This window comes from Podarcis raffonei, chromosome 8 (genome assembly GCF_027172205.1).
Source record: "Podarcis raffonei isolate rPodRaf1 chromosome 8, rPodRaf1.pri, whole genome shotgun sequence".
Lineage (NCBI taxonomy): Eukaryota > Metazoa > Chordata > Lepidosauria > Squamata > Lacertidae > Podarcis > Podarcis raffonei.
This window is the reverse complement of record NC_070609.1, coordinates 62,571,986-62,596,602: the sequence shown is the minus strand read 5'-3', so window position 1 is coordinate 62,596,602 and position 24,617 is coordinate 62,571,986. Positions and strand designations below refer to the sequence as shown.

Sequence of the window (24,617 nt, the reverse complement as noted above, 5' to 3'; positions counted from 1 at the left end):
TTGAAAAAAAGGAATTCCTGTGCCCCACAAATAACCCAAAGATGCATTTTAAATGAAATGGCACATTCAACTCATGTAAAAACACACTGATTCCTGGACTGTCTGTGGGCCGGATTGAGATTGCCTTAGTTTGCCTACCCATGTTCAAAAATATTTGCAAAATATACTTGCAGTAATCACTCCTGTCTTTGTTGTCCGGTGGTGCAGAAGCAGCTAGCCATCTACACAAGGGACATTTATGGTTTTGCAGAATATTTGTTCCCCCTCCCCGCATCATCATAGTAATAGAAATCAGGGTCAGCTGATGGCACTGACAGAAAGTGAAGCACTGCTGGGAGCCACAAACAGACACCTTTAGAAGGGATTAAGTCGTATATGGAGGAAAAGACTACCAGTGGCGACTAGGCACAATGGCTGCATGCCACCTCCAAGGCAGCACATAGATGCCTCTAAACATGGGTCCCTGCTGGGAAACTGCAGCAGGAAAAGGCTTTGGTTGTCATCTGGGCTTTCCAGAAGCACCCAACCAGCTTCTGTGGCAAACAGGATGCTGGATTAGACCTGCAATGGGAATTCTTTGGCCCTCCAGATGTTTGGCTGAAGTTCTCCATCATCCCTGACCATTGGGCATGTGGGTCCAGGCTGATGGAAGCTGGGGGAACAACATCTGGGGCGCTACAGATTTCCCAACCCTGGATTGGATGGGCTTTGTGTCTGATCCCACAGGACTTCTGAATCTAGAGCATCCTTTCCTAACCTGGTGGCCTCTGGATGTTTCAGACTACAACTCCTCAGCCCTAAGCCAAATTCAGCAATGGCCAGGGATGATGGGAGTTGCAGTCCAGCAACATCTGGGGGGCTGGGGAATCTGGCTGCGCTCCTTTGCCCACATACCTGGGGGGAAGCCCCACTGAAGCTCATGGGATGTACTTCTGAGCAGACACGTCAGGCTCAGAAATGATAAAAGGCAGCAATCAATCTGGTCTGGCACATGGCGAATCTGTAGCTAAGACAGGCAGCAAGCAACACATCATTATCAGTAGGAGATGGGAACTGCTTTATTTTTTGTTTAATGCTGAGCTGGGCAAGTGCGAAGTTGGCACTGCCTGCTTTGCCCACCCGTCTCCCACATTGGCATATTTTAATTTTCACAACAAAGAACACCAAGCTGCTTCTCCCTCGAACGCGCCACAGGAGTCTCTCTCTGCCAGGCCAGAAAAAGGTGCGAGGGAGACCGTGGTGGGCCTCTCAGCCTCTGCACCAGCCCTGACGGCAGGGAACTGACGCCGGACGCAGCACTGGCCAGAGGCATCGGAAGGAATACAAAACACAGGAAGGAAACGCCGGGCAAAGGGGTTGGGGGCACTCCAGGTCCTCTTACTGGCTGCCTTCCAGGTCCAACGTGTGATTCCTTGCCTGCAATGAAAGAAGAGGCTTTGTCAGCCTCGTCCCTGAGGCATAACTCAGCATTTTCTCTGTTGAATCCTCAGCCCCAATCTGCGCTGCATATTTAAAGCAGAGTTGAAGCACTTTAGATGGGCACAGCTCCCCCCACCAAATAATCCTGGGAACTGCAGTTTGATCAGGGTGCTGAGAGTCAACAGGAGGCACCACCTATTCATCTCTGGGAGCTACAATTCCCAAAGTTCCCTGAGAAATGCGGGAACGGTTGCTAAACCCCTCAGAAGAATTTGGGCCCCTGGTGTTTGCTCTACAAGTCTCCCCCTCCCCATGTCCCTCTGGCCATCTTGCCTCTATGATAGGCACAGTCCCTCCAAGTCACATGACAAACACAACATTGATCAAACCAAAACCATTCAAATACTCAACATTTGATGATGGCCGTGACCTGACCTTTGTGCAACTTGTGGAGTTAGTGGGCTTCCAATAGCCTGAGAGAGCTCCTAGCAGCTCTCCCACCCCAGAGCTTGCAAGGGGTGTGTGTGTGTGTGTGTGTGTGCGTGTGTGTGTGTGTGTGTGTGTCTTGGGGCACATAATGAGATGCAAAGCTACAGCCCTTGCTTAATGGTGCAGATGCAGGCAAGGCGGAAAAGCTTAGGAAACAGTGCAGCCTTGCCTTGCACAAAAAGGCAGAGGGGGAAGGCTCAGTGGGCTCTTGCAAGAGACAATCCTGAGAGACCCCGGTAGCTTTTCCTGCATAAGGTATCACTTTGACCCTTGACGCTCTGGACAGATGCGGCTTGCAATGCTGTAGCAATAAAATGCAGTACTGTATCTGCATGGTACCACACACACACAAATCGCATTGCGTTCCCGAATTTCCACTGAAGAGGGAGGGAGAGACCTGCAGCCTCACGGTTGCTCCCCTTCTTGCTCTTCCGCCCTCGGTGCTGCCACTCACCGCCTCTTCGGTGTCTGTGCTCTCCTCTGCACTGTCCACCTCCGGCAGAGCAGCCCGGCCATCCTGCACGGGGCTCTCCTTCCTCCGGGTGGTCTCCCCTGCTGAGTAGGAAACCTCTGTGCTAGCGGCTGCTTTCTTCTTGACCTCCTTGGAGCCTGAGGGATCAGACAAAGCAGGCAAGCTGGCCACATTACACCACCTTACACATTCATCACACTTCCGCACCACCTTTTTCCTGCTGCTGGGTGCCATTTGTGGTGCTCCCAGGCAGTCTCCCACCTAGGCACTGAGCCTAGGTTTGCTATGCTCTGAGCACAATTCAAAGTGTTGGTGCTGACCTTTAAAGCCCTAAACTGCCTCGGTCCAGTATACCTGAAGGAGCATCTCCACCCCCATCGTTCTGCCAAGACACTGAGGTCCAGTGCCGAGGGCCTTCTGGCGGTTCCCGTGCTGCGAGAAGCCAAGTTACAGGGAACCAGGGAGAGGGCCTTCTTGGTAGTGGCACCCGCCCTGTGGAACACCCTCCCACCAGATGTCAAAGAGAAAAACAACTACCAGACTTTTAGAAGACATCTGAAGGCGGCCCTCTTTAGGGAAGCTTTTAATGTTTAGTAGGTTATTGTATTTTAATATTCTGTTGAGAGCCGCCTAGAGTGGCTGGGGAAACCCAGCCAGATGGGTGGGGTATAAATAATAAAAATTATTATTATTATCACCATCATCATCATTATTATCATTATCATTATTAATGATGATGATGCCACAAGGCAGGTGCCTCCTGCTCCACTGGGCCAGGTCCTGCACCTCAATGAGTTTACAGGCAGGCAGAAATCCTAATGATGTTCCAGCCCACAAACCTGCTGTAGACAAGGAAGCTAGGATTTAGAATTTCTGGTCAGTTTTGTGACCAGAAAATCTGATCTTTGCTATGTGTGCTTGTGCCTAAAACCTGCAACAAAATGCTGCTGTTCATCCTCACAGCTCCTCGACTCTCACGCGCCTCCTCACCTGTGGGCTGCTCCCGTCGCTGGTCCATCCGGTCGAGGCTCTCCAGCAAGCTGTCCACCTGAGCTTTAATCTGACTTAGCTCTCCCTTGATGGAGTGCAGCTCCTCTGCTCGCACTGGAAGGGAAAGACAGCGTGAGCGGCCCAAACCACATTACTAGCACACCACAGAAACCTACGCGGGTGGGGAGGGGTTCACACCAGCTGTTCACTGGTTTTGTCACTGTCGGGGTGTGGGGGGAGGCTACAAGTTGTGTCCAAGTGTGTGGATCAAAACCGCAGTCAGCTGGCTGCTCTCCTTAGCTCATGGAAGCTGTGGTGGGCAAGGAGCTCATATTTACAAATCAAAAGGGCCTTGGCGCATGCATGGATACAAAGGTTCCTATGAAGTGTTGCTCTTTTTTGAACTCAGAGCCCAAACGAATTACCGTATTGGCCCAAATATAAGCTGCACCCACAAATAAGCCACTTCTTTAAAATTGGGGGGGGGGAGAGAGAGAAAAAGACAAACCCAAATATAAGCTGCTCCCTTAAAATTGTGTCTTGTGCTGGTGGTCCTAGGAGCTACATGCTGCAGTGGCGCCCGCCATCTTGCCTCACCAGAAGTCTTGTAAAAGCCGATTTTTGTAGGGTCACGAATTTAAGCCACACTTTAACTTTTCATGTTCGGAATTTGGGGGGAAAGTGTGGCTTATATTCAGGCCAATATAGTAACATGTTTCTGCGAGAAACACATCAGGACGAGATAAATGGAAACAAAACCATAGAACCTGTACCCCAAAGACTGGCTGCTGAGTGCAAAACAACACATGAAATTCCTTTCGTTCCCCATCTCCGTGACTACTGTTTCCCACTTCACTGTCTGCTTTACACCCTTCCACGAGACTCCCTGCTCTTCAGCTTTGCTCCCTTTTAGACCCACTTCCTAGCCCACAGGCCACCCAGGTGCTTGTCAGTGTGGGATTTTAGTCACATCCAAGCACTGCTTTTCCGTCCCTCAGACAGTCTGGACTGCAAACATTCTTTGACATGCTCGTTCACTATCGGCGCTAAATGCTGAAAGAGTTCCCCTGGCACCTGGGACACCAGGCCCTCTCTGCCCCAAAGTGCTTACACTTCGTTCGGCCTGCCGTGGAGCCGCTGCTGCTCCTCAGCCCCGCATGGGGACCCAAGCTGGCCTTGCCCCCGGCCCCCAAGTGGCTTCTCCTGGCCTTGACCGGGATGTGACTGATGAGCGGGGGAATCTTCTGGTACTCGTAGACCCTGCAGGAAACGAGAGCAAGAGGGTCAGTTGCAGAATCCCCTTGAAACCACAGCTCAAATGTGGGCGGCGGGGGGGGGTTTGCTGAGGTCCAAGGATATGGTGAGGGAAACCCACTCCCACCCGTTATGTTGATGGGCAGGCAATGAGGGAGGGAGAGCAAAGCCCCAAAACGCACCTGTAGGGCAAATCCTCTTTATAGAGCTCATAGTCCAGGTCGCAGGTGCTGCTGCAGACAAGAGAAGAAAAGGTAATTCAGCGCCATTTCATGCTTCCCAACATCCTCCGCTCCACCATGTGACGGGCGCATGGAAAACTGCCTTTATATTTTTCATTGTTAAGTAAATCCCCAAATATTTTGCTTTTTTCACTCTTTGCAATCCGGTTGCTTCTTCTAAATCCTTTTTGCTCGGACTATCCATATTTTTAACCATATTTTTGGTTTTTCTTTATTTAATCTAAATCCTGCCACTTTTCCAAATTCTTCCATTTTCTCTAAAAGTTTCTTTGTACTATTAATTGGATTCTCCACCATCACAATCATATAATCTGCAAATGCCCTGATTTTATAAACATTTTTCGCTAGTGTTGTGCCTTTTATTTCCTCCACTCCTGGCCCAGAGATGGGGAGCCTGGGGGGGGGGGCAGATATCTCTGAGCTCCAGCTCTTATCAGCCCCAGCCAACAAGGCCAATAGCTTAAAATGATGGGAGTTGGGCATTCCTGTGCTGTCTTGAAGGGCCACAGGCACCTCACCACCACTCTAACCACTGTATCACACTGTCCCTCCATCTCTACACTGCCTTTCTGCCGTCAGCAAGGCGCCTTGCAACAATTTTTGTTGGAAACAAGACTTGTGTTGCCGCACGCATCTCAAATGTTCACCCACCGCAGGAGGCGCCACTATCAACTCCTCGGGTGCTTCGGCTTGAATAAAGGAAGGTTGCAAAACAGGAAGAAAATCTGGGTTTTGTAACTAGTCAGCATGACAGGAGTGTATATGCGGTAGCATATTTAGCATGCCAAATCATGCATGGTGCAAGCTCCCCTGTGCAGGTTTTAGGCATTCAAGTGCATATTCATTTCCCAGTTTATACTGGCCCTGGTGCACCTGAGACTAAAGAGGAGAGAGGTTAGTAATGCTTTAGTTGCAGAGGTGCCAGCAACCCCCCTCCCTTGACTTCAGTTATGATTGGGGGGTTGGACTAGATGAGCTTTGGGGGTCCCTTCCAACTCTACAGTCCTACGATTCTGTCCCTTTTGGCTGCTCCCTCAGCTACTGCTCCAGAGGAGTACTGCGGGAGCCATGATTTGGCTAAAACTGGAGGGATCGGGGCGGGAGAGGGGGTTGAGTTTGCAGATTTCTTTAAGCCACTCTGCCTTTTCTCCAATAATTTGAGCACCGGAGGAGGTAGCCAGAAGTGAGGGGGGGCAGGGAAATGAATGCAAAACAACCAGATCCTAAACAGTTATTGCAATATGTCAAATGTTACGTAATTATATTCTATATTAAAACATATATTTATGCCACTTGAAAGCGAGTGCCTGCCACTTATCCTTTTTTCCCAGAGCATTTGTGGTCGCTGGGAAGTAGGGGCTGGTTTACTCCTTTTATCCCAGTAGAATGCGCCCTGCAGGATTTTCCTTCTGTTCCCACAAGTAAAAGAACCAGGGGAGTTTCCTTTTCTTTTTAAAATGGAAGTGGAGAGTTGAAGGTAGGGCAACCTTAAGCACCCAGCACCTGCCTTTTGGCTATGAGCTCTGCTGGCCTATGGGGATGAAACAGGACCAGGAGCCTCTTCCAGACACTGGAAGGGGCAAGAACATCCTCCAGGACCCCTAACAAGGCGGCTCCAGCTCCCAAACCCCCTGACCGCTGATGGGAGTTGTAGTTTGACAACACCCGGCCTGCCCTTTGGCCAAAGTGTGGGGAGTGAGATTGGGTCAAGGCTTCTTTCAGGGAGAAACTTGCTCTATCCGGAGTGGAAGAATCAGCCCGGACCCCCCACCCTGCACCCCCTGCTGATCTTCCATCAGAGATTCTTGATTTTACATTTCACGGATGGTGGTTTCTGTGTGCCAGCTGCCTCCCCTTCAGGTCCAAATGGAAAGGGGTGGAGGGGGGAAGGCTGTCAGCAGGAACGCCTCCCCTGAAGGAAGGCGCTGATGCGCCTGTAATAAATCTCATGCCACATGAGCAAGCGAAAGAATGGGGAAGGAATGCTGCAGCGAAGCCCCGATGGGCTGATCTGGCCCACCCCATAGCAGGGGGCTCTGGGCCCTTTCATCTCCCGCATGACATTTTTTTAACGGGGTGTGTGTGTGGCTTTTCTCTGCACTGCATGGCAAGCTGCACCTGCCAACATTCCCTCTTCCCGATGCGACTATTAAAAGGCACACGAGTCCCGAGCGGTGTACGGCTGTGGCTTCGTTTCCCGGGAAACCAGCTAGGCCGTCCCTGTCCCCCCCGGACGGAGCGGGAATCTTCCATTTCCCTGCCCTCCTCTTGGCCCAGCATTCCTGCCCAGCTTCTCCCACGCAAGAGACTTTGCCCAAGAGGAAAGCCTGCACAAATACACACATCTGATCCAGGAAAGGGTCCAGAATCAAGGGGGCAGGTGGGGGTGAGACCCCCTTATTTCCAACTCCCTCTGGCATTCAAGGGTAGGGGTGTGTGTGTGTGTGTCGAATTCTATCTACAGAGCCGGAAAGTGATTGCCATCCCACAAGGGAGTGTGTGGGAGCCAAGTTGCCAGACATCGGCGGGAATGTTTTGCAGAATAATTGAAAAAATTTTCAGCTCCGCTTCCTCTCGGAAGCCTCTCCCTCACTGTGCGTCTGCACCGTCAATCTCTGTAGTGGCTGCCTCGATGCCAGGAGATTGTTTTGTGCAGCTTTTCTCTGCCTGTCCACTCAGGAAATCTCCCTGCTACAGCAGCAACCATGTCCCGGGGGTGATGGCTTGTCCACCTCCTAAAGGAAGGGCTCTGGCATTGGTCAAACTGGCTCTGGAAGGTGGCAGGGGTGGGATGAAGCCCCCCCCCTCCACCCTTTGGCACAACCACACGAGGCGAACAGGACGGCCATCATTCCCCCTCACTGCAAGAAGCGAAGTTACAGGGAACCAGGCAGAGGGCCTTCTCGGCAGTGGCGCCCTCCCTGTGGAATGCCCTCCCTTCAGATGTCAAGGAGATAAAGAGCTACACACTGCCCAGATGGGTGGGGTATAAATAATAATAATAACTAAAGAATTCTGCAGCTACATGACCAGTGTGGCAAAAGGACTCTTTGTATCCTACGATTCTACACATACAGAGATCTAAAAAAATGCCTAGGGGAATGTCAACAGCCAGTTGCGGCCACCATTATTTTCTTCTGGGACTGCTCACTTGAAGAATGGGGCAGGGAATGGGGAGAAGTTCTCCTGGGGTGCATTGGTGGTCATCTTATTGTATAGCCAGCCCTGCAAGTCTCAAACACTGCTGTCCTCTAGTTGCTGTTACTTGACCCATGTTTTGCAGATTAGAATAATATTTTTTTAATTGTTTTACAAGGAATCCAAAAAAATTCCAGAGCAGAACCAGGAGGACTGCCACCAGTAGAAGGGGTGGCTGGTCGTCCCTTCCCCATAACTAGCAGAATCGTAAGAACTTGCACAAAATAAACCAGCACATTTGCACGGCTAATTTCGCACAGGCCACAGAATGCAGCTTTCCTTGGGTGTGTCATTATCTTTAGAGAGAATACACAGACCCTGGCTTATGGCACGGGGTTTTCTTTCTGCATCACAGCCCTTCTTCCTCTGGCTCCAACAGACCAGATTTCTGGAAGAGCGTTGAAGAAAGGGAAGGAAAGTGTGTATCATACACAAGAGACACTTCGGATGGCCTGAGCTTTGGTAGGCAAGAACCTGAGTGATGAAGGATGCCTGATGAAGGCCCGCGAAGGCTCAGGCCATAATAAAACTTATTGCTTTCCTGTGGTCGCTCCTCTCCTCTTTCACGGGCTCTTTGTATGCAACAGGGCAGATCCTGGAATTCAGCCAGTGCCAAACCCAGGCAGGGGCCAAATGGTGGAGGAAGAGAAAGCCTGTGAACCAGGGAGGGTGCTCAGCTCCCGGGCCTATTCCTCTGGGCTGCAGGACAAAGGGAGCTATAGGGTTTCAGAAGGATTGAAGAATGGCTCACACCCCCGGCAATAGCAACACCCCTCCTTCACCCCTCCTTTTAAAGGCACGGCGAGACGGCACATTGGCAGCCACAAGGGGAGCCGAAGCCAGGAATTTGGGAAAAGCTGTTGCGTAGCAGCTATTGTTTGCCCCTCCAAGTTATTTTGGGAGGCTTTGTTCAGTCCTTTTGTTTTCCAAGTTTCCATCTGTGGGTTCAGCAACACTGGTTCTTACTCCTGTGACCACAGGCCTGCAAGGCCACAATCCTGGGGGTGGGAGGAATCGCCTCAGTCCCCTCCAGCGTTTGCTCTCCTCCAGACCCCACTGATTTCCCCTAGGCACATTTTGAAGACACCTCTTCCCAGAGCAGTCTCACCCAGCACACAGCGGCCACCATTTTAAAATTTCCAACCATGTCCCAAAGCAGCCTTATGGCGGATGTTCTGTGGCATTGTGGGAAATTTAAGATGGCCGCTTGCTGCCACCCTGTGCAAGGGCTCCAGGACAGGGGTCAGCATCAGCAAGGGGAGCTTGGGCTTACTAGGAAACTGTCCTTTACACCCTCAGTTAAACGACAATTCCCAGGATTTATAGCAGTTACATTTAACTAGAAAGCCTCCTCCATCAAAACAACTCATTGAGAGACAGCGTTGTTATGTATCCTGAATTTCTGAGTCCAAGAGATGGGAGAGAAAAGCTGTCCTAGTGGGCTGCTCTCCCCTAGAAGGAACAGGTCAATAGCTTGGGGGTGTTCCTGGATTTGGCCTTCTCACTGGAGGCTTGGATGACTTCAGTGACTAGGATTGTATTTATAAAAATAAATAAATAGGAGTGCCTTTTACCAGCTCCATCCGGTTTGCTGGTTTTGGACAAAGACACCTTGACCACAGTAGTCCATGTTCAGGTAACTTCCTGACTGCCATACTACAAGGTGCTCTACATGGGGCTGCCCTTGAAGACACCTCAGAAGCTTCAAACGATCCAAAATGCAGTGGCAAAATTACTGGCTGGGGTTCCGCTTATAACAGACACAACTCCTGTTATAATTGCCAGTTCAGTTCCATGGCCAATTCAAGGAGCTCACACTGGTGTTTAAAACCCTGAACGGCTAAGGCCACAAATATATGAAAGCTTGCCTCCTTCCCTACAGACCCTCTCAGGTGTTAAGATCAGGCAGAGGGGTCTCTCTCTCTCTTTCTCTTTCAGGGTTAGACTTCCTCAGGTTTGGCAATGCGTAAGTGGCCACCCAACCGTTTCCCGAGTCTGCTTCCAGACAGGTGTTTTTTGGATGTATTTTTGCAGCATCTGCACAACTGCGTTGGCATCAAAACGCCATCTCTTATCCCCTGCCCATTTACCCTTTCTGCAGGGGAAATCCAATCATCACAACAAATCCTGTTGCTAGCAACTCATCTGAGATATCTCAACAGCCCGCTCGCAATTTTTTTTGCGCTAAGATGCACCGAGAGCCTCTCAGGGCTATGAAGCAGGATAACAATTGTTCTAAATTAATAATAAAACCAACCCCATCCCTGTCTGGGAGCACCCCTAACCTCCTGTTCTGTCTTGCCTTTGCCCTGGAGCAGATTCTGTCCTACCTACAAGCTGCTCATGTCACAGCTCCTTCACACAGGGAGATCAAGCAGAGATTATGGCCGCATAACCAGTACCGGATCCCACCAGAATCTAAGAGGACGGGAAAAGAGTCTTGCAGTCACTGCCTCCCCCCCACCCCCACGGCTTCCTCTTCTCAGCAGCTACAACCAAACAATTTCCATTACCAGCCATATAAATAAATAAATGCAAAAAAACTCAACAAGCCACCCTTCTGCCTAATCCCAGGGTTATAATCTGTTTTCTTGGCAGCAGAATATCCTCCACGTGAGGATCTAGATGAAGCAAAGCGGCGCTAGAAGAGCACAGTGCTCATCCCTCTCACTACAACCCTGGAAAATAGGAAACTGAACGCAGCCCATGCACGTGAAACAGGGTGGCAAGGTTAGTGGCCCCGGGGGGGGGGGGGTGTTACACAACCGCAATGCTGCCATAGAAAAAACTCTCCCCCTGGAGTCTGCCTGAGAGAAAACTGGGAGTTGAAGCAAAGCTACAAATACGTTTCCCGCATTTAAGTTCTGGCTAACCATTTGATTGTCCCATTCTGGAGCAGCGGACGCTTCCGAACAGTTTGCAAGAGCAGCCCCACTTATCACTTAGTGCAGTAGTCAAGCCTGCACCTATCCCTTGGGCTTCCATGCTCCCCCTTCCTAGCACTGCTCCAGCTTTCCATGTCATGAGCTAATGACGAAAAAAAGCAATCCATCTGAGGGCAGCTGGAGTCCAGTTGCAAGAGGCACAGAAATATAGCAAGCACCACATTTATTGGCCAGAGGATAAGCAGTGGTTGGAAACTTTCAGTTGCCAGAGCATGAGTAGCTGTGGCAAAAACCATCTGCCAGCAACTCTGGGTGCAAAAAGCAGCAGCAATGCCTCCTGATTGGAGCCAAGCAGCCACTCTAGGCCAAGCAGAGGCTTTTTTGAAATACCCGCAACGTCCCAACACCATGGCTGGACACTGTGGGGAATTTTAAACGGCAGCTTGTCAGCACCCAGCAGAGGAGGCTTGAGAAGGGCATCAGTGCTCAAATCCCCACTCACTTTCGGGCCAGTCACCGCCTCTCCGCTTAATCTACTTCGCAGGGTTGTTGTGGGGGATTAAAGGAGGTTGGGGAGAACTATGTACATCATCTTAAACATATTGGGACAAGGGAAGGTGGAACACAAGGGCAACAAGTGCAAATAAACAAAAATAAATAGTTCACCACCAGCAACCAGGAATTCCATGCCAGGGGGTGCCCTGGAACTCAACCCAGGCAGTGAATGGGTTGGAGAAGGAGATTCTCAGGGCCATTTCTGAGGGGGCGGGCACCATGACCAGGTCATAAGCAATTGGTACAACTCCCATCACCCCGAGTATTGACCTTGCTGGCAGGGGCTGATGGGAGCTGGAGTCCAATGACTCCTGGAGGGCCGCACAGATTGCCCTTCCCTCCCTAGACAGGAAAGACACAGTAAACGGGACATTGCACAGCCGGATCCAATCCGTGGTGACAAAAGACTCACGGGTACAGGCCTCCGCTGTGTTGCCTCTTCTGGCTTGGCCTGGTGTGGCTCAGTTTAGGCTCCCGGGCCATGTCGAGATCTAGAGAAAGAGGAAGACCATGAGAGAGAAACCCCAGGGCAAGAAGGAGGCCAGAAGCCCAGGAGGGGGCAGGCTGGGTGGAGGCCGCTGTCACTCCAGAAGGGACCTCCTAATAAAGTCCAAGGCTGACCCCATCCAGCAGGGCAGATCCTTAGAACATCTCACAGGGATATAAACCAGCTTAGATTTTTCAGGTTTGTGTACAGACAAGAGTAGTCTCTATACTGTAAATACAAGGAACTGAAATGCATTATTATAATTATTATTAGGTATTATTAATTTATTTATTACTCACCCTAAGGGTAGGTTACAGCGCTAAAAACTATACAGTATTAAAAACAATTAAAGCAACTTAATGGTATCAGCAGAGGCAGTGTCCCAGCATGGGGGGGTGACCAAAGAGATGCCCCCCCATTCATTTACACAATCTGTCTACAAGGCAAATCAGAGCGGCATCTCATTATTGTCCTTTACTTGGCAGGACAGCAGGGAATAAAAAGACTTGCCTGCTCAACCGCATCTTAATACTATAACCAAGTTGAAAAATTAATTAGGACACCATGTTAAGTGTTTACATTTTTTTGCCACTGGACTCTTGCCACACCTCTGAGGCTGGGCATGTGCTCCCTGGGCCTGGGCAACTCCAGTTCCAGGGCACCATCAAAGGCCCAGCATCAGGGGGACTTGAGCCGGAGCCCTTGGGCAACTGGCATGCTGGACCCAGGCATCCTGAGCCCCGTTTCCTGCAAGGCAGAGAGAGAAATGTGGGGAGGGGTCCCGACTTCCACATCCCGGGGCAAGGATGCTTCCTCTTGGTCTGGCAAGGGAAAGTTTCCCAGAATCTGAAGAGGCCAAAGTCTCAGGATGGACATAGAGGCCAGCAAGGGCCGGGGAGGGGGGGTCCAGTAACTCTTCTCCGTCCCACCCTCAAACGGCCTCCAAGTGCATCAACGCCCGGTCCCATGGCAGCTCCCCGCCTGGGGGTTCATAGAAGCCCCACCCCGAGACCCCTCCAAGTTGCCCTAGCCACCTCTTGCGCTGCAGGCCTCAAAAAAATAAAATAAAAATGCCAATTTCTCTCTTTCTTTTTTTAAAGAGAGAGCTCTCGTCAATCCTCATCCAACTTTCTTCCCACCCAGAGTTGGGCCCAGCAAAGATGTCTCTGAAGGATTCGGAAGCGACCCCCCCCCTTGCTTCGTTCTGCAAGCAAGAGGCGCAAAGCAAATGGAAGGGCGCGCGCGTGCGCCCCTCCTGCGCAGCGAAATCAAAGAAGGCGGCATGGGGCTTTTGATGGGGACCCAGCGGATACACCCTCCTCTCTCCCCCCCCCACGCTTCCCCCTTCCTCTTTCATTGCTTCCGGGCGGTGGAGCCCCCGCTCCTAGTCCCCTTTTTGGGAGGAGAGCGACTCCCCCCCCCACTCCAAGTACGCAACCCGGGGGTGAGGCGGGGGTTATGGAAGGGGGGGAAACACACACGAGCGGTACTCACAGCGCCAGCCCCCTTCCCGGCTGCCGAAGAGGGTCATGCCACCCCCAAGGGGGGGAGGGGAGGAAGAGGGGGGAGCCCCACGCCCGGCCTGCCCAGCAGCGAGGAAGGGACGCCTTTCTCTCTCTCCTACGAGCCCCCAGCAAGGTGGTTGCAGCAACAGCAGCCTAAGCGCTCTTGGCTAAAGAAAGGAGGGTCTCTATCTGCTTCCCTCCCACCCCAGCCTGAATGTCGGCCGGAGGAACGTACCATCTGCCCTGGTGAAGGGGGGGAGACGAAGCAGGAGGGAACGAACCATCTCCGCCACCCGGCGGGGGGGGCGTTGTGGGAGGGGAGGGGCTGAGCTCCCACATAGACACACGCCTCTGCTTCTTGAGCTACCAGGGGGCTATTGCCTTGCAGAGGGGGCGCCTTGCATGCTCCAGTCCCCTCCCCTCTCCCCGCTAAAGGAAATAGTGGGGGAGGTGGGCGCCCCCGGCTCTTCCGCGGCGCATGCGCGAAACTGCAAGAACCCCTCCCCTATCGAAGAAGAGTAGCTGCCCAAGGTGGTGGTCGTGGGACTGCGTGGAGAAACCTCATCGGGCGCCAAGGGAATAAGCAGGAGCCCCCCCCCCGTTCTCTAGGCCGTAGGACTGCCCCCCCCCACTCTGCAAAGCAACCTCAGGTCATTCAGTCCAGGGATTGAGGCTGCTTCTATTGAAAGCGCTTTCTTTGGCCCCCATCTAAGAATCCTGGGAACTGTAGTTTATTAAGGGTGCTGAGAATTTTGGCTGGGGGACGACGACAGCGTCCTGGGTTCTCTCGCCCTCCCCCCCCGGGCGGGAAACCCATGTGCATTAAATGTATGGTGCCTACAAGGCCTAACATGGGGGAGGAACCTTTTGCACTTTGAGGGCTGCATTTTACAGGCAGCCTTCCAGGGGCCACATTCCATTTATTATATAAAAATAAATGTTCATAAATGTACCAAGCAAACACATATATAAATATATAAACCACATGTCCAAAACCCACAGGAAAAGGCCTAAAGCCATTTTGACTCTTTCAGTCACCTCAAATATTTCTCTACAAGGTGGAAGGAAATGCAGAAACCTCCCTGTTGTCTCTGTCCTCACAAATCCTGCCTTAAAGGCACATTTAAGGTGTGAATAGGGTGAGCCTGTGACCTGGCTCAGGGATTAAGTATTATCATTACAAAAGAATGGCCAGGTTCCCCAGGTAATCCAGTCAAGTGACCATTAACAGATAACCTGGCAGACGGTAAAAACAACACACTCAGATTTCTGTTGTAGACCGCCTTTTCTGTGATGTAGGTATTACATATCTGGGGGGTGGTCTTGGGCTACACCCCTTCTGTGATGTATATATGATGTTTCTGGGGGTGGTCTTCGGGGGATTTAAAATGTCTATATAAGGGTTTGCATGCATGGCTTGGGGTCCTCCTCCTCTCTCCTGCATGTGGGGGAGCACCCTGTTGCAACAGTTAATAAAGATCAGGCTTACTAGCTGCTTTGCTTCTCAATATTCTCTGGTTGGTCTCTGTTATTTTCTTCTACTGATAGAGAACCTAGAAAAGGACTCTATATGGGCTCTTGGGTACCCCATAAGGGAAAAGGAGCAGGTTTTTTTTACTTATATCATGCCCTAGTCAGGGAAAATAACACCAGAGGAAGGTGGAAAGCAAGGCCAGGGATGAGGTGTGGCTTAAGGAGAGTCACAGGGGCCAGGCCCAGAGACCTGGAGGGCTGCAATTGAGCCCTGGGTCTGAGGTTCCCCATCTCTGGTCTAAAATGTATCTAATTGGTGGAATATAAATGTAATAAATCAGTATTTTTAAATGCATAAATAACAGGTGTAGTTCCATGAGAAGGGGTTGGGGATCACAAAGAATATTTTTCCCCTCTCACAACATCTTGCCAAACTACAGTTCCCATGATACCGTGGTGGTGGGTAGTTGTGACAATTAACCCTGGTATAGAAGCAGCAGGATCTGGAGGTGCTAGTATTCAGGATTTATTTTACGGGGGGGGGGGCAGTACTGAGCTATCTGTGACGTGATTGGTCAGTTAAGTATTTTTAATCATTTACTTGAAATTGGGGGTGGGGGGCAACTGCCTGCCCTGCTACCCTATGACTATGCCCATAGAGCAAGTTTGTGGGTGGCCAAATTTTGCTCAAAATGTGCCACTCCTGGGCCCCTAAACTTCTTGCAGTGCTGGGGAAACAGTTTCAAGATGGTGCTGCTCGGAAGATTTCCTAACTAGGTGCTGACACCATCGAGATTTGTGTTGTTTAATAGTAACTTCATGTGGCCTGTGCAAGTTAAATGGGAATGCAGAAAGCTGCAAGCACACCGTAAACTGTGTGGACGAGCCAAGTGCACTAGGAGAAAGGCAGGCAACAAATGTTGCTAAGTAAGCATGAATAACATTCTTTTTGAGGTTTTCTAATTCCCCCTCCTTCTCCCCAAGCCTCTTCACATCCAGCTGTCTCTCCAGCACCCTCACAGGAGGCAATTTGCAACATGTCACACAGAGAAAGAGAGAGAGAGAGCTCCCAACCCCTTTGCAAATGGAGTGTGTGCTGCAGCCATGCTTTGCTTAGGAGGCAGAGGTGTCAAAGCGAGAGGGGGGAGGAAAAGCAAAAGAGAGATAAGAGGGAAATTGAAAATCACTGGCAATTTGCAACTGGGGGGATAGGCAGTAGCTGGGGCTGTGCATCCATCTTCATAAGGAGTTCTCAGGATTAATGCAGGAAAGCATCAGTCACCCACACTAGGCCAGGCTCTGAGCTTTATTAGCAGGAAGAAAAAGCCTGGTAGGGGTTAGTGGGGATGGGGGACAGTTCCCCCCTCCTTAACAGCAAAGGATGTGAATTCAGGCCCAGGTTATGAATCCAGCTGTGAACACACACCATACTTTTAGAGCACATTTAAAGCCCACAACGTCCCCAAAGAATCTTGGCTGTGGTAGCTTCCCCCTCACAGAGCTACAGTTCCCAGCCCCCCAGACAAACTAAAGTTCCCAGGATTCTTTGAGGGAGGTCATTCGCTTTACACCGGAGTTGTCTTCCAATAGAGGACTGCTTTAAGTACTGCTATATATGGATACTGTGTTAAAAGATGCTGATGAAAATGTACATCATAATAATAATGATAAATTTTATTTATATCCCGCCCTCCCCAGCCGAAGCCGGGCTCGGGGCGGCTAACAACAATAAACCAGTACAAAAGTACAGCACAAACAACACTCTAAAATCATTCATTATAAAATTAATTCAAATCAAGCCACTGGCAACCATTGGGGCAGAGCTCCGCGAAGATTGCCGAGGGAAGGAGTCAGGCTGTGCCCTGGCCAAAGGCCTGGTGGAACAGCTCTGTCTTGCAGGCCCTGCGGAAAGATGTCCCGCAGGGCCCTAGTCTCTTGTGACAGAGTGTTCCACCAGATCGGAGCCACAGCCGAAAAAGCCCTGGCTCTAGTTGAGGCCAGCCTAACTTCTCTGTGGCCTGGGACCTTCAAGATGTTTTTATTTGAAGACCGTAAGTTTCTCTGTGGGGCATACCAGGAGAGGCAGTCCCGTAGGTACGAGGGTCCTAGGCCGTATAGGGCTTTAAAGGTTAAAACCAGCACCTTAAACCTGATCCTGTACTCCACCGGGAGCCAGTGCGGCTGGTATAGCACCGGGTGAATGTGATCTCACAGCGAGGACCCTGTAAGGAGTCTCGCCGCGGCATTCTGCACCCGCTGGAGTTTCTGGGTCAGTCTCAAGGGCAGCCCCACGTAGAGCGAGTTACAATAATCCAGTCTGGAGGTGACCGTCACGTGGATCACAGTGGCTAGGTCAGGGCGAGAGAGGTAAGGAGCCAACTGCTTAGCTTGGCGGAGATGGAAAAATGCCACCTTTGTTATAGCTGCAATCTGCGCCTCCATGGAAAGGGAGGTGTCGAAGATTACACCCAAACTCTTAACGCACGGTGCTGGCAAGAGATGGGAGTTGCCCCCACAATCCCATATCGTCCCATCCCAGCCACAGGACCTCTGTCTTCGAAGGATTTAGCTTCAACCGGCTCCAACGTAACCATCCAGCCACAGCTTCCAAACATCTGGTCAGTGTGTCTGGGGCCGAGTCAGGATGGCCATCCATCAACAGATAGAGTTGGGTGTCATCGGCATACTGATGGCAACCCAGCCCAAAACTCCGGACAAGCTGGACGAGGGGGCGCATAAAGATGTTGAAAAGCATCGGGGAGAGTATCGCACCCTGAGGTACTCCACACACCAAGGAGTGGCGCGATGACAATTCCCCCCCAAGCGCCACCCTCTGTCCCCGACCAGAGAGAAACGAGCGCAGCCATTGAAGGATATCATGTATATTATTAGATCAGACCTTTGTGGTTTCCAAGGGACTCCTTTTTGGAAAGCGCTAGGCAAGATTTAAAAGCCTGATCTTCAGAATTAAAAAGTGGGATGTGGGGGCGAGAAGCATTGCTAAAGAAAGGATCTTTTTTAAAAGCATTTCCTTTGATTTCTTTTTATACTTTATGGAGCCAGAGCTCAGACAGCACATGCAAGCAAGCAATTAAACGGGGATTTGAGCCTGTAGCGTGCACACTTAATATACCTGCTGACAACTCAGCATGTACAGCCACTTTGCTAGCTGGGGGGGGGATGGGTGCCCATGACACAGCAAGGAGCCTTATTGCAAGTCAGGCTCTTGGTCCATCTTTCCCACTCTCACCTGGAGATGCCAGGAATTGAACTCAGGAACTTCATAATGCAAAGTGCATGGCTTACTACCAACTTTTAAGCCAGGCCCTGTTGCTGCCCCTTTAACCCACAGTTTGATCTGCAGAAGTTAGCAGGTGATCCCATTTAGCTCCAGGCTCTGCTGATTTCTAAGGATCAAACTGCTTTTTTAAAAATTGAATTTACTTAATAACATAACATTAGTGTGTATGGTCTTTGGAGGGAAAAAGATTACAAAACAAGGACAATTCAATTCTATACAATACTATTCACCATACATTCATTACAAATATACTTAAGACTTCCCACCACCCCCTAATGCCTTTACTTTTTCTGTTTTCCTATTAAACATATAATTGTAACTTTAATTATACAATCTTATAGTTTCTTACTGCTTTTGAAACCTTTTACTTTATAATTCATACTGCATGTACAGAAATGATTCAAACGCTGTGCTAGACACTGCACCACAGTTGTATTTCATCTAATAGTTCTTAAACATGTCCCATTTTTGGACAAAGCCCTGATTTACATTACCTCTCAACCTATTCGTCATTTGAGCCATTTTGGCAAATTCTACCAGTTTGTTCTGCCACTCAGTTAGAATTCTCGCTGTCGCGGTTGCGTACAGAAAGATTTCTTTCACATTTTTGGGTATTTCTCTCCCTACAATCCGAAGCAGGAAGGCCTCAGGTTTTGTTTTTTTAAAATGTTGTTCTTATCATTTTTTTCAGTTCGTCGTATATAATATTCCTTAACTCTTTAATTTTGGGGCAGGTCCACCACATATGGATCAGACTGCTTTTAAAGAGACAGGTTTTTTCTCCCTGGTCAGTTGACCAAACCACCGACTTCCTTCCTGTGGATGCTCCCACATAGGGGTAGGCAAGCAACTCTCCAAAAAAGAGTCATTTTCTAAGAACATAAGAAGATGCCCTGTAGATGCCAAAGGGGACCCATCTAGTTCCAACATCCTGGTCTCACAGTGATCCAATCAGAGGCCGCCAAAGGGAAACCCACAAGCACAAAAGCATTCTCTCCGCCTGTTGCTTCCATCAACTTTTACTCGGAAGCAATGCTGTCTCTGGCTGTGGAAACAGAGCTGCTTCTGCGTTGGTGATCACTCGTAGCCAAGTAAGATTGTCTCCCTAAACACGGTTTTAACAGTGAGTCCATAAGTGACTGTGGAGGCCAATTCTGGATCCACACATCCTTCCACAGTGGGGACATAGGTTTCCGGGCAGAAGTTGACCATGGTGAGGGTTTGCCAAGTGTGTCTTCCTCTTTGCACGTTTCTCCCTTTCATCCTGAGTTTGAGCGTCTTCAAAGCCCATGACACCTTTGGTAAAGGCTGTTCTCCAACTGGAGCACTCGCAGGCCAGTGTTTCTCAGTTGTCTGTGTTTAAAGGTAAAGGTAAAGGGACCCCTGACCGTTAGGTCCAGTCGTGGATGACCCTAGGGTTGTGCTGTTCATCTCGCCTTACTGGCTGAGGGAGCCGGCTTACAGCTTCCAGGTCATGTGGCCAGCATGACTAAGCCACTTCTGGCGGACCAGAGCAGCGCACGGAAACGCCGTTTACCTTCCCGCCACAGCGGTACCTATTTATCTACTTGCACTTTTGACGTGCTTTCGAACTGCTAGGTTGGCAGGAGCAGGGACCAAGCAACGGGAGCTCACCCCGTCGCAGAGATTCGAACCGCCAACCTTCTGATAGGCAAGCCCAAGAGGCTCAGTGGTTTAGACCACAGCGCCACCCCTGTCCCATGTCTGTGTTTACACAACATTTTTTTAGATTTGCCTTGCGAGAGTCTTTAAACCTCTTTTGTTGACCACAAGCATTATGCTTTCCATTTTTAAGTTCGGAATAGTGTACAGTAGTTGCTTTAGTAGATGCTTTTGGAAATACAGCATAGCTGTCATGGCTGGTGTGTGATGAGAGAGGGAGAAAAGCGCCCCTATTCGCTTTTTGTGGGTGTAATATCGATTGTGGAATTCTCCCTTCCTGTTGTCCTGAGAAACATCCTTTCTCCAGATGGCAGGCCAGAACCTGAGGTCGCTCAGCCCCCATGGGCCATTTCAACCAGGTGACGAGTCTTCTCTTTGCAGGAAGGGTCTGAAAGCAGAGCACCTGGGCAAGGAAAGAGGGCTTGGCAGGGTCTGCCAATCAGCTGATGGAGCCTCATCTTTACCTGTTGCCAGGTGTAGGGCAGGAGGGGAATAGCTTGAGGAAAACAGCCTCAGGGGCCAAATGAGTACCCCATCATGCAATCGTTGTAGACATATGCAGCCCCATCCACCTTGATTCCCAGTGCCAGGAATCCAGCGCAGCCAGGCACTGAGCCGCCCTGCCCAGCTGCTGCTTTAAACCTCTCACCACTACTTATTGCCATGGGGACGAGGAAGAATTAGTTTCTGAACAGCAGCATTATCACCCTGTCAGTATGGAGAGAGAAAGCTGGGAGAGTTTGGTTGGCAGATGGGGAGGACGAATGGGGTGAGGCACTAAAAGGAGGAAAGGCTGATGGACTGAAGGAGCTCAGCGATCTTAGGCTGGATCTGTGAGGAACCCCAGACAGTCAGGGTAGAGACAATACTGAGCTAGATAGACGGATGGATTGACTTAGCATAAAACATCTCCCTGTGTTCCTGAGTAAGGACACATTCCAGCCAGGCAAAAACTCCCAAGGAAGGTGTGAAGTTGAGCTGGTGAGGGGTGGGGCCAGGGGAGTGTCCCAAGAGCCAGACAGAAAAGCATCGAGGGCCACATTTGATCCTTGGTCGTTAGGTTCCTTGCTTTAGTGGTGCAAGATATATTCCAAATTAAATTGCAAACAACCACAACAATATTGTCTGAGAGTAACTTGTTATGAAAGTAAGTTCCTTCTAGCATGGGAGAGGTGATCTGAGGCTAGCTTTGCTAGATCCGTTTCCAGATGACCATAATAATGTCTGCCGCTAGATAAATAACAACACAGTATTGGAAAACAGCTTCTAACTGAACGCCACAGGGACCTGGTGGGAGAGGCTATGGAATGCAGCCCTTAAAGAGAAATTAATTAAGCATCTCAGAGCACTTGGGAACTAAAAAAATGATTTTGAAACTGTATGGCCCATGTTTATTCAGAACACCAGAAAGGACAATGTGGCCTTCTCACCACCAGCTAGCCCCAGCTCACTCTGGGACAACCTGTTAAGACAGAGACTTAACCAATGTAATAAACTCTAACTCTAAACTATTTACAAACTTGCTTCATGTTTGACTGCAGTATTTACATTGTATGTCCATGGAATGTTTCTTGCAGGGGGCGTTATATGGGGATTGTTAATTTTGTGTATTTTCAGAAACTGAAAAATAAAGTTAATAATAAGTTTTTAAAAGTTATGTGTTATCTGAAAGGCTGGCAGGTGGAGGATCCCCAGAGTTCAATTTAAATAATGAATTATTTTTTTTTAAAAAAAGTGTGTTAGATTTTGCATCTGACACTTCACTGGTTCTACCACGAGGTGTCACTATGATGCCATGTATTAATTCTGCTGAGCTGCCTCTATAGCAGCAGGGCTATAAAAGGAATTCTCAGGCTTGTTTTTCACCCTTCTGGAAGCAAGTGGGACTGAGCACCTTGCTAAATGGACAAGTTGGAGAGTGAATTGGACTGTGTTCCAGGGAGCTGGGAAACCACAGCCAGGCCTCCCAATAGCTCTGACATGTGACTCTTAATCTCAAGAGTTGTGGGTTCAAGCCCCATGTTGGGTGAGTGATTCCTGCATTGAAGGGGTTTGGACTAGATGAATCTCATGGTTTCTTCCAATTCTACATTTCTATGTCTCTATGAATACAGCTGCTGTGAGGTGGGTCATGCTGAGATCTGCTAAGCAAACCCTGAGCATCTTGATTACATGGTCCCACCTTCATCCTAATGGACCAGCCTCCAACAGGGAGGGGAACCTACTGGAAACAGTGTCTTTCCTGTGCTGGCACCCAGATTATGGAGCACCCTTCCCAGGTGGTTGCAGACCATACAAGGTTCCCCTCTGGCTTTGCACTGATGCTTTCAAACTCTGCAAATTAATGATGTTCTTACCACTGCTTTTATTTTCACAAGTCACGTGGATTTATGCTTTATGAATCAGGTGACCAGAAATAAATTTACCAAAAATGAGGTTAGTGTTGCCAACTGGCCATGAGATAATAACAAAAGCCGCTTTACTCCTCCCTGGTCATTCTGCTGCCACACCCAGCTAAACTGTAATTTGACTTAGTGTGTTCATGACTTAGAGGACACACCCTACTCTTCTGATTGTAAATTGTCTTAATTACATTGCATTTGTGTATGGTTTATCACCACCAGCCCAGGGACCTTATTTATTTATTTGTTACATTCACATCCTGCCCTGCCTCTCAAAGGAGCAGCAAACAACAAGCAATGAAAGAATAAAAAGCACTTTTAAAACTACCCCCCCCCATACAGGTGGGAAAGAGACTTCTTGGAAAAGGAAGGACTTGATTGGTGCCAAAAAGAGAACAGAGACGGCACCTGTATAATATTCAAGCTTATAAAGGCTGTTAAGTTGTGGGTGAACATATCAGACAACACGGCAATTCTTCAAACAGCTCTTGTTTATTCACAGGCCAGAACAGAACTGAACTGAAGGGTTCAGTCAGCCTGCTTATATAGAGCTCCACTACAACGCAACAGTAACCACTTTCTGTAACTATCCAATCACTGAATGTCACTTTCAATCCCTTATTTGCATATGTGGACCTGAGTGAAAACTATCTACAATATCCCCCTGCTGGCCCAGGGTGAGAACTTCAGTACATAACAAATGCCATCTCCAACTCCTTGAAAGATTCCATCAACGGTGTCTCCGAAAAATTTTACACATCACTTGGGAAGACAGGCAAACTAATGCCAGTGTACTGGAAGAAGCAAAGATCACCAGTGTTGAAGCAATTATTTTTCAACATCAATTTTGTTCGACTGGTCATGTTGTGCGGATGCCTGATTGTCGTCTTCCAAAGCGACTACTCTATTCCAAACTTAAAAATGGAAAGCATAATGCTGGTGGTCAGCAAAAGAGGTTTAAAAACTGTCTCAAGGCAAATCTAAAAAAATGTAGTATAAACAAACACCGACAGCTCAAACACACTAAGAGGAAAATACGCTTGGCAAACCCTCACCGTGATCAACTCCCACCCAGAAATCTATGTCCTCACTGTGGAAGGAAGGATGTGTGGATCCAGAATTGGCTTCCACAGTCACTGTTAAGACCGTGTTCATGGAAGACAATCTTACTCTGCTACGAGTGATCTCCAAAGAAGAAGATTCAAGCAGAAGACATTCCAGAGGGCAGAGGTCTCACAACACTAAAAGCCCAATACCTGCACTGTGTGGAAGGAACCTCCCGATGAGAGGTGCCCGCAGGAGGCCCTCATCTGTGGAGTGTGGTATATAACTGGATATATAACAGGTGAGGCGATATTTCAGATTCCCCAGCCCCAAGCTGTATAGGGCTTTATGCACTAAAACCATCACCTTAAACTTAGCCCGGTAGCTAACTGGCAGCCAGTGTCAATTATGCTGAAGTTAAGTTAAGAAATCCAAACAGTTATAATAATTCCCCTGGGGAAATGGCAAGCCGTGAAACAGGGCTGGGGATCTCCCAGTCCTCAGATGTTGCTGGACTACAAATCCCATCAGCACCCTGAGCATTGGGTGCACTGGCTGAGGCTGATGGGAGTTGGAGTCCAATAACTTCTGGAAGGCAACATAGAAGCCCAGGTTGGGCAGTTCATACATGGCACAGCAGCAAAGCAAACTGCCGAGGGGGAAATAATCCACTATCCAAGGTCCCCTCTAGGAGCCACAGGTCCACACAGTCATGCAGCAGAGTTGCAGTTTGTCCGAGTGGGATGGGGGAGCCAGGCCAGGATGCCTCACGTGGCTTGTGCCCCGCTACCCTGACCTTGGCGGTTTCCAGAGATCTTTCGGTTTGAAGCGAGATTCGCCAGCAGGCCTTCTTCAGATTTATGGGCCGTGTGTTACATTATCCTTCGCCTTCATTTGAAAGCAAACAGCAACACAGAAACATGAGAAAATAAGATGTAGGAGAAGGCTGCAAAAGAGGAGGGTGGGGGAAAACAAGGGACTAAGAATGTGTTTGTCTTTTGTAACAGTCTGAGTAGAGGATCACAGAACTGTAGGGCTGGAAGGGATACTCAAGGGTCATCAAGTCCCACCCATTGCAATATTATTATTATTATTATTATTATTATTATTATTATTATTATTATTATTCCCTACACCCACAAGTGGAGGAGACTCTTGAGAGTCCCATGGACTGCAAGATCATCAAACCTATCCATTCTTAAGGAAATCAGCCCTGAG

The 24,617-nt window shown here is 49.3% G+C and overlaps 1 protein-coding gene across 4 annotated transcripts; it reads right to left on the bottom strand.

The window, feature by feature from the left end:
- Positions 1 to 1,033: 1,033 nt before the first annotated feature.
- On the bottom strand, positions 1,034 to 13,893 carry LOC128419539 (RNA-binding Raly-like protein). 4 transcript variants are annotated; one of them, XM_053400352.1, is made up of 7 exons: positions 13,778 to 13,893; positions 11,917 to 11,995; positions 4,807 to 4,857; positions 4,482 to 4,630; positions 3,371 to 3,484; positions 2,363 to 2,517; positions 1,034 to 1,416 (listed from the first exon to the last, which is right to left on the bottom strand). In XM_053400352.1, the coding sequence occupies exons 1-7, from the start codon at positions 13,833 to 13,835 to the stop codon at positions 1,378 to 1,380; spliced, it is 645 nt and encodes a 214-aa protein (XP_053256327.1). In that variant the 5' UTR covers positions 13,836 to 13,893; the 3' UTR covers positions 1,034 to 1,377. The 4 variants fall into 4 exon arrangements, with proteins under 4 accessions (XP_053256327.1, XP_053256328.1, XP_053256330.1 ...); XM_053400353.1 differs by having other exon boundaries at positions 13,732 to 13,816; XM_053400355.1 differs by lacking the exon at positions 13,778 to 13,893 and adding an exon at positions 13,486 to 13,711 and having other exon boundaries at positions 4,807 to 4,854.
- Positions 13,894 to 24,617: the final 10,724 nt, after the last annotated feature.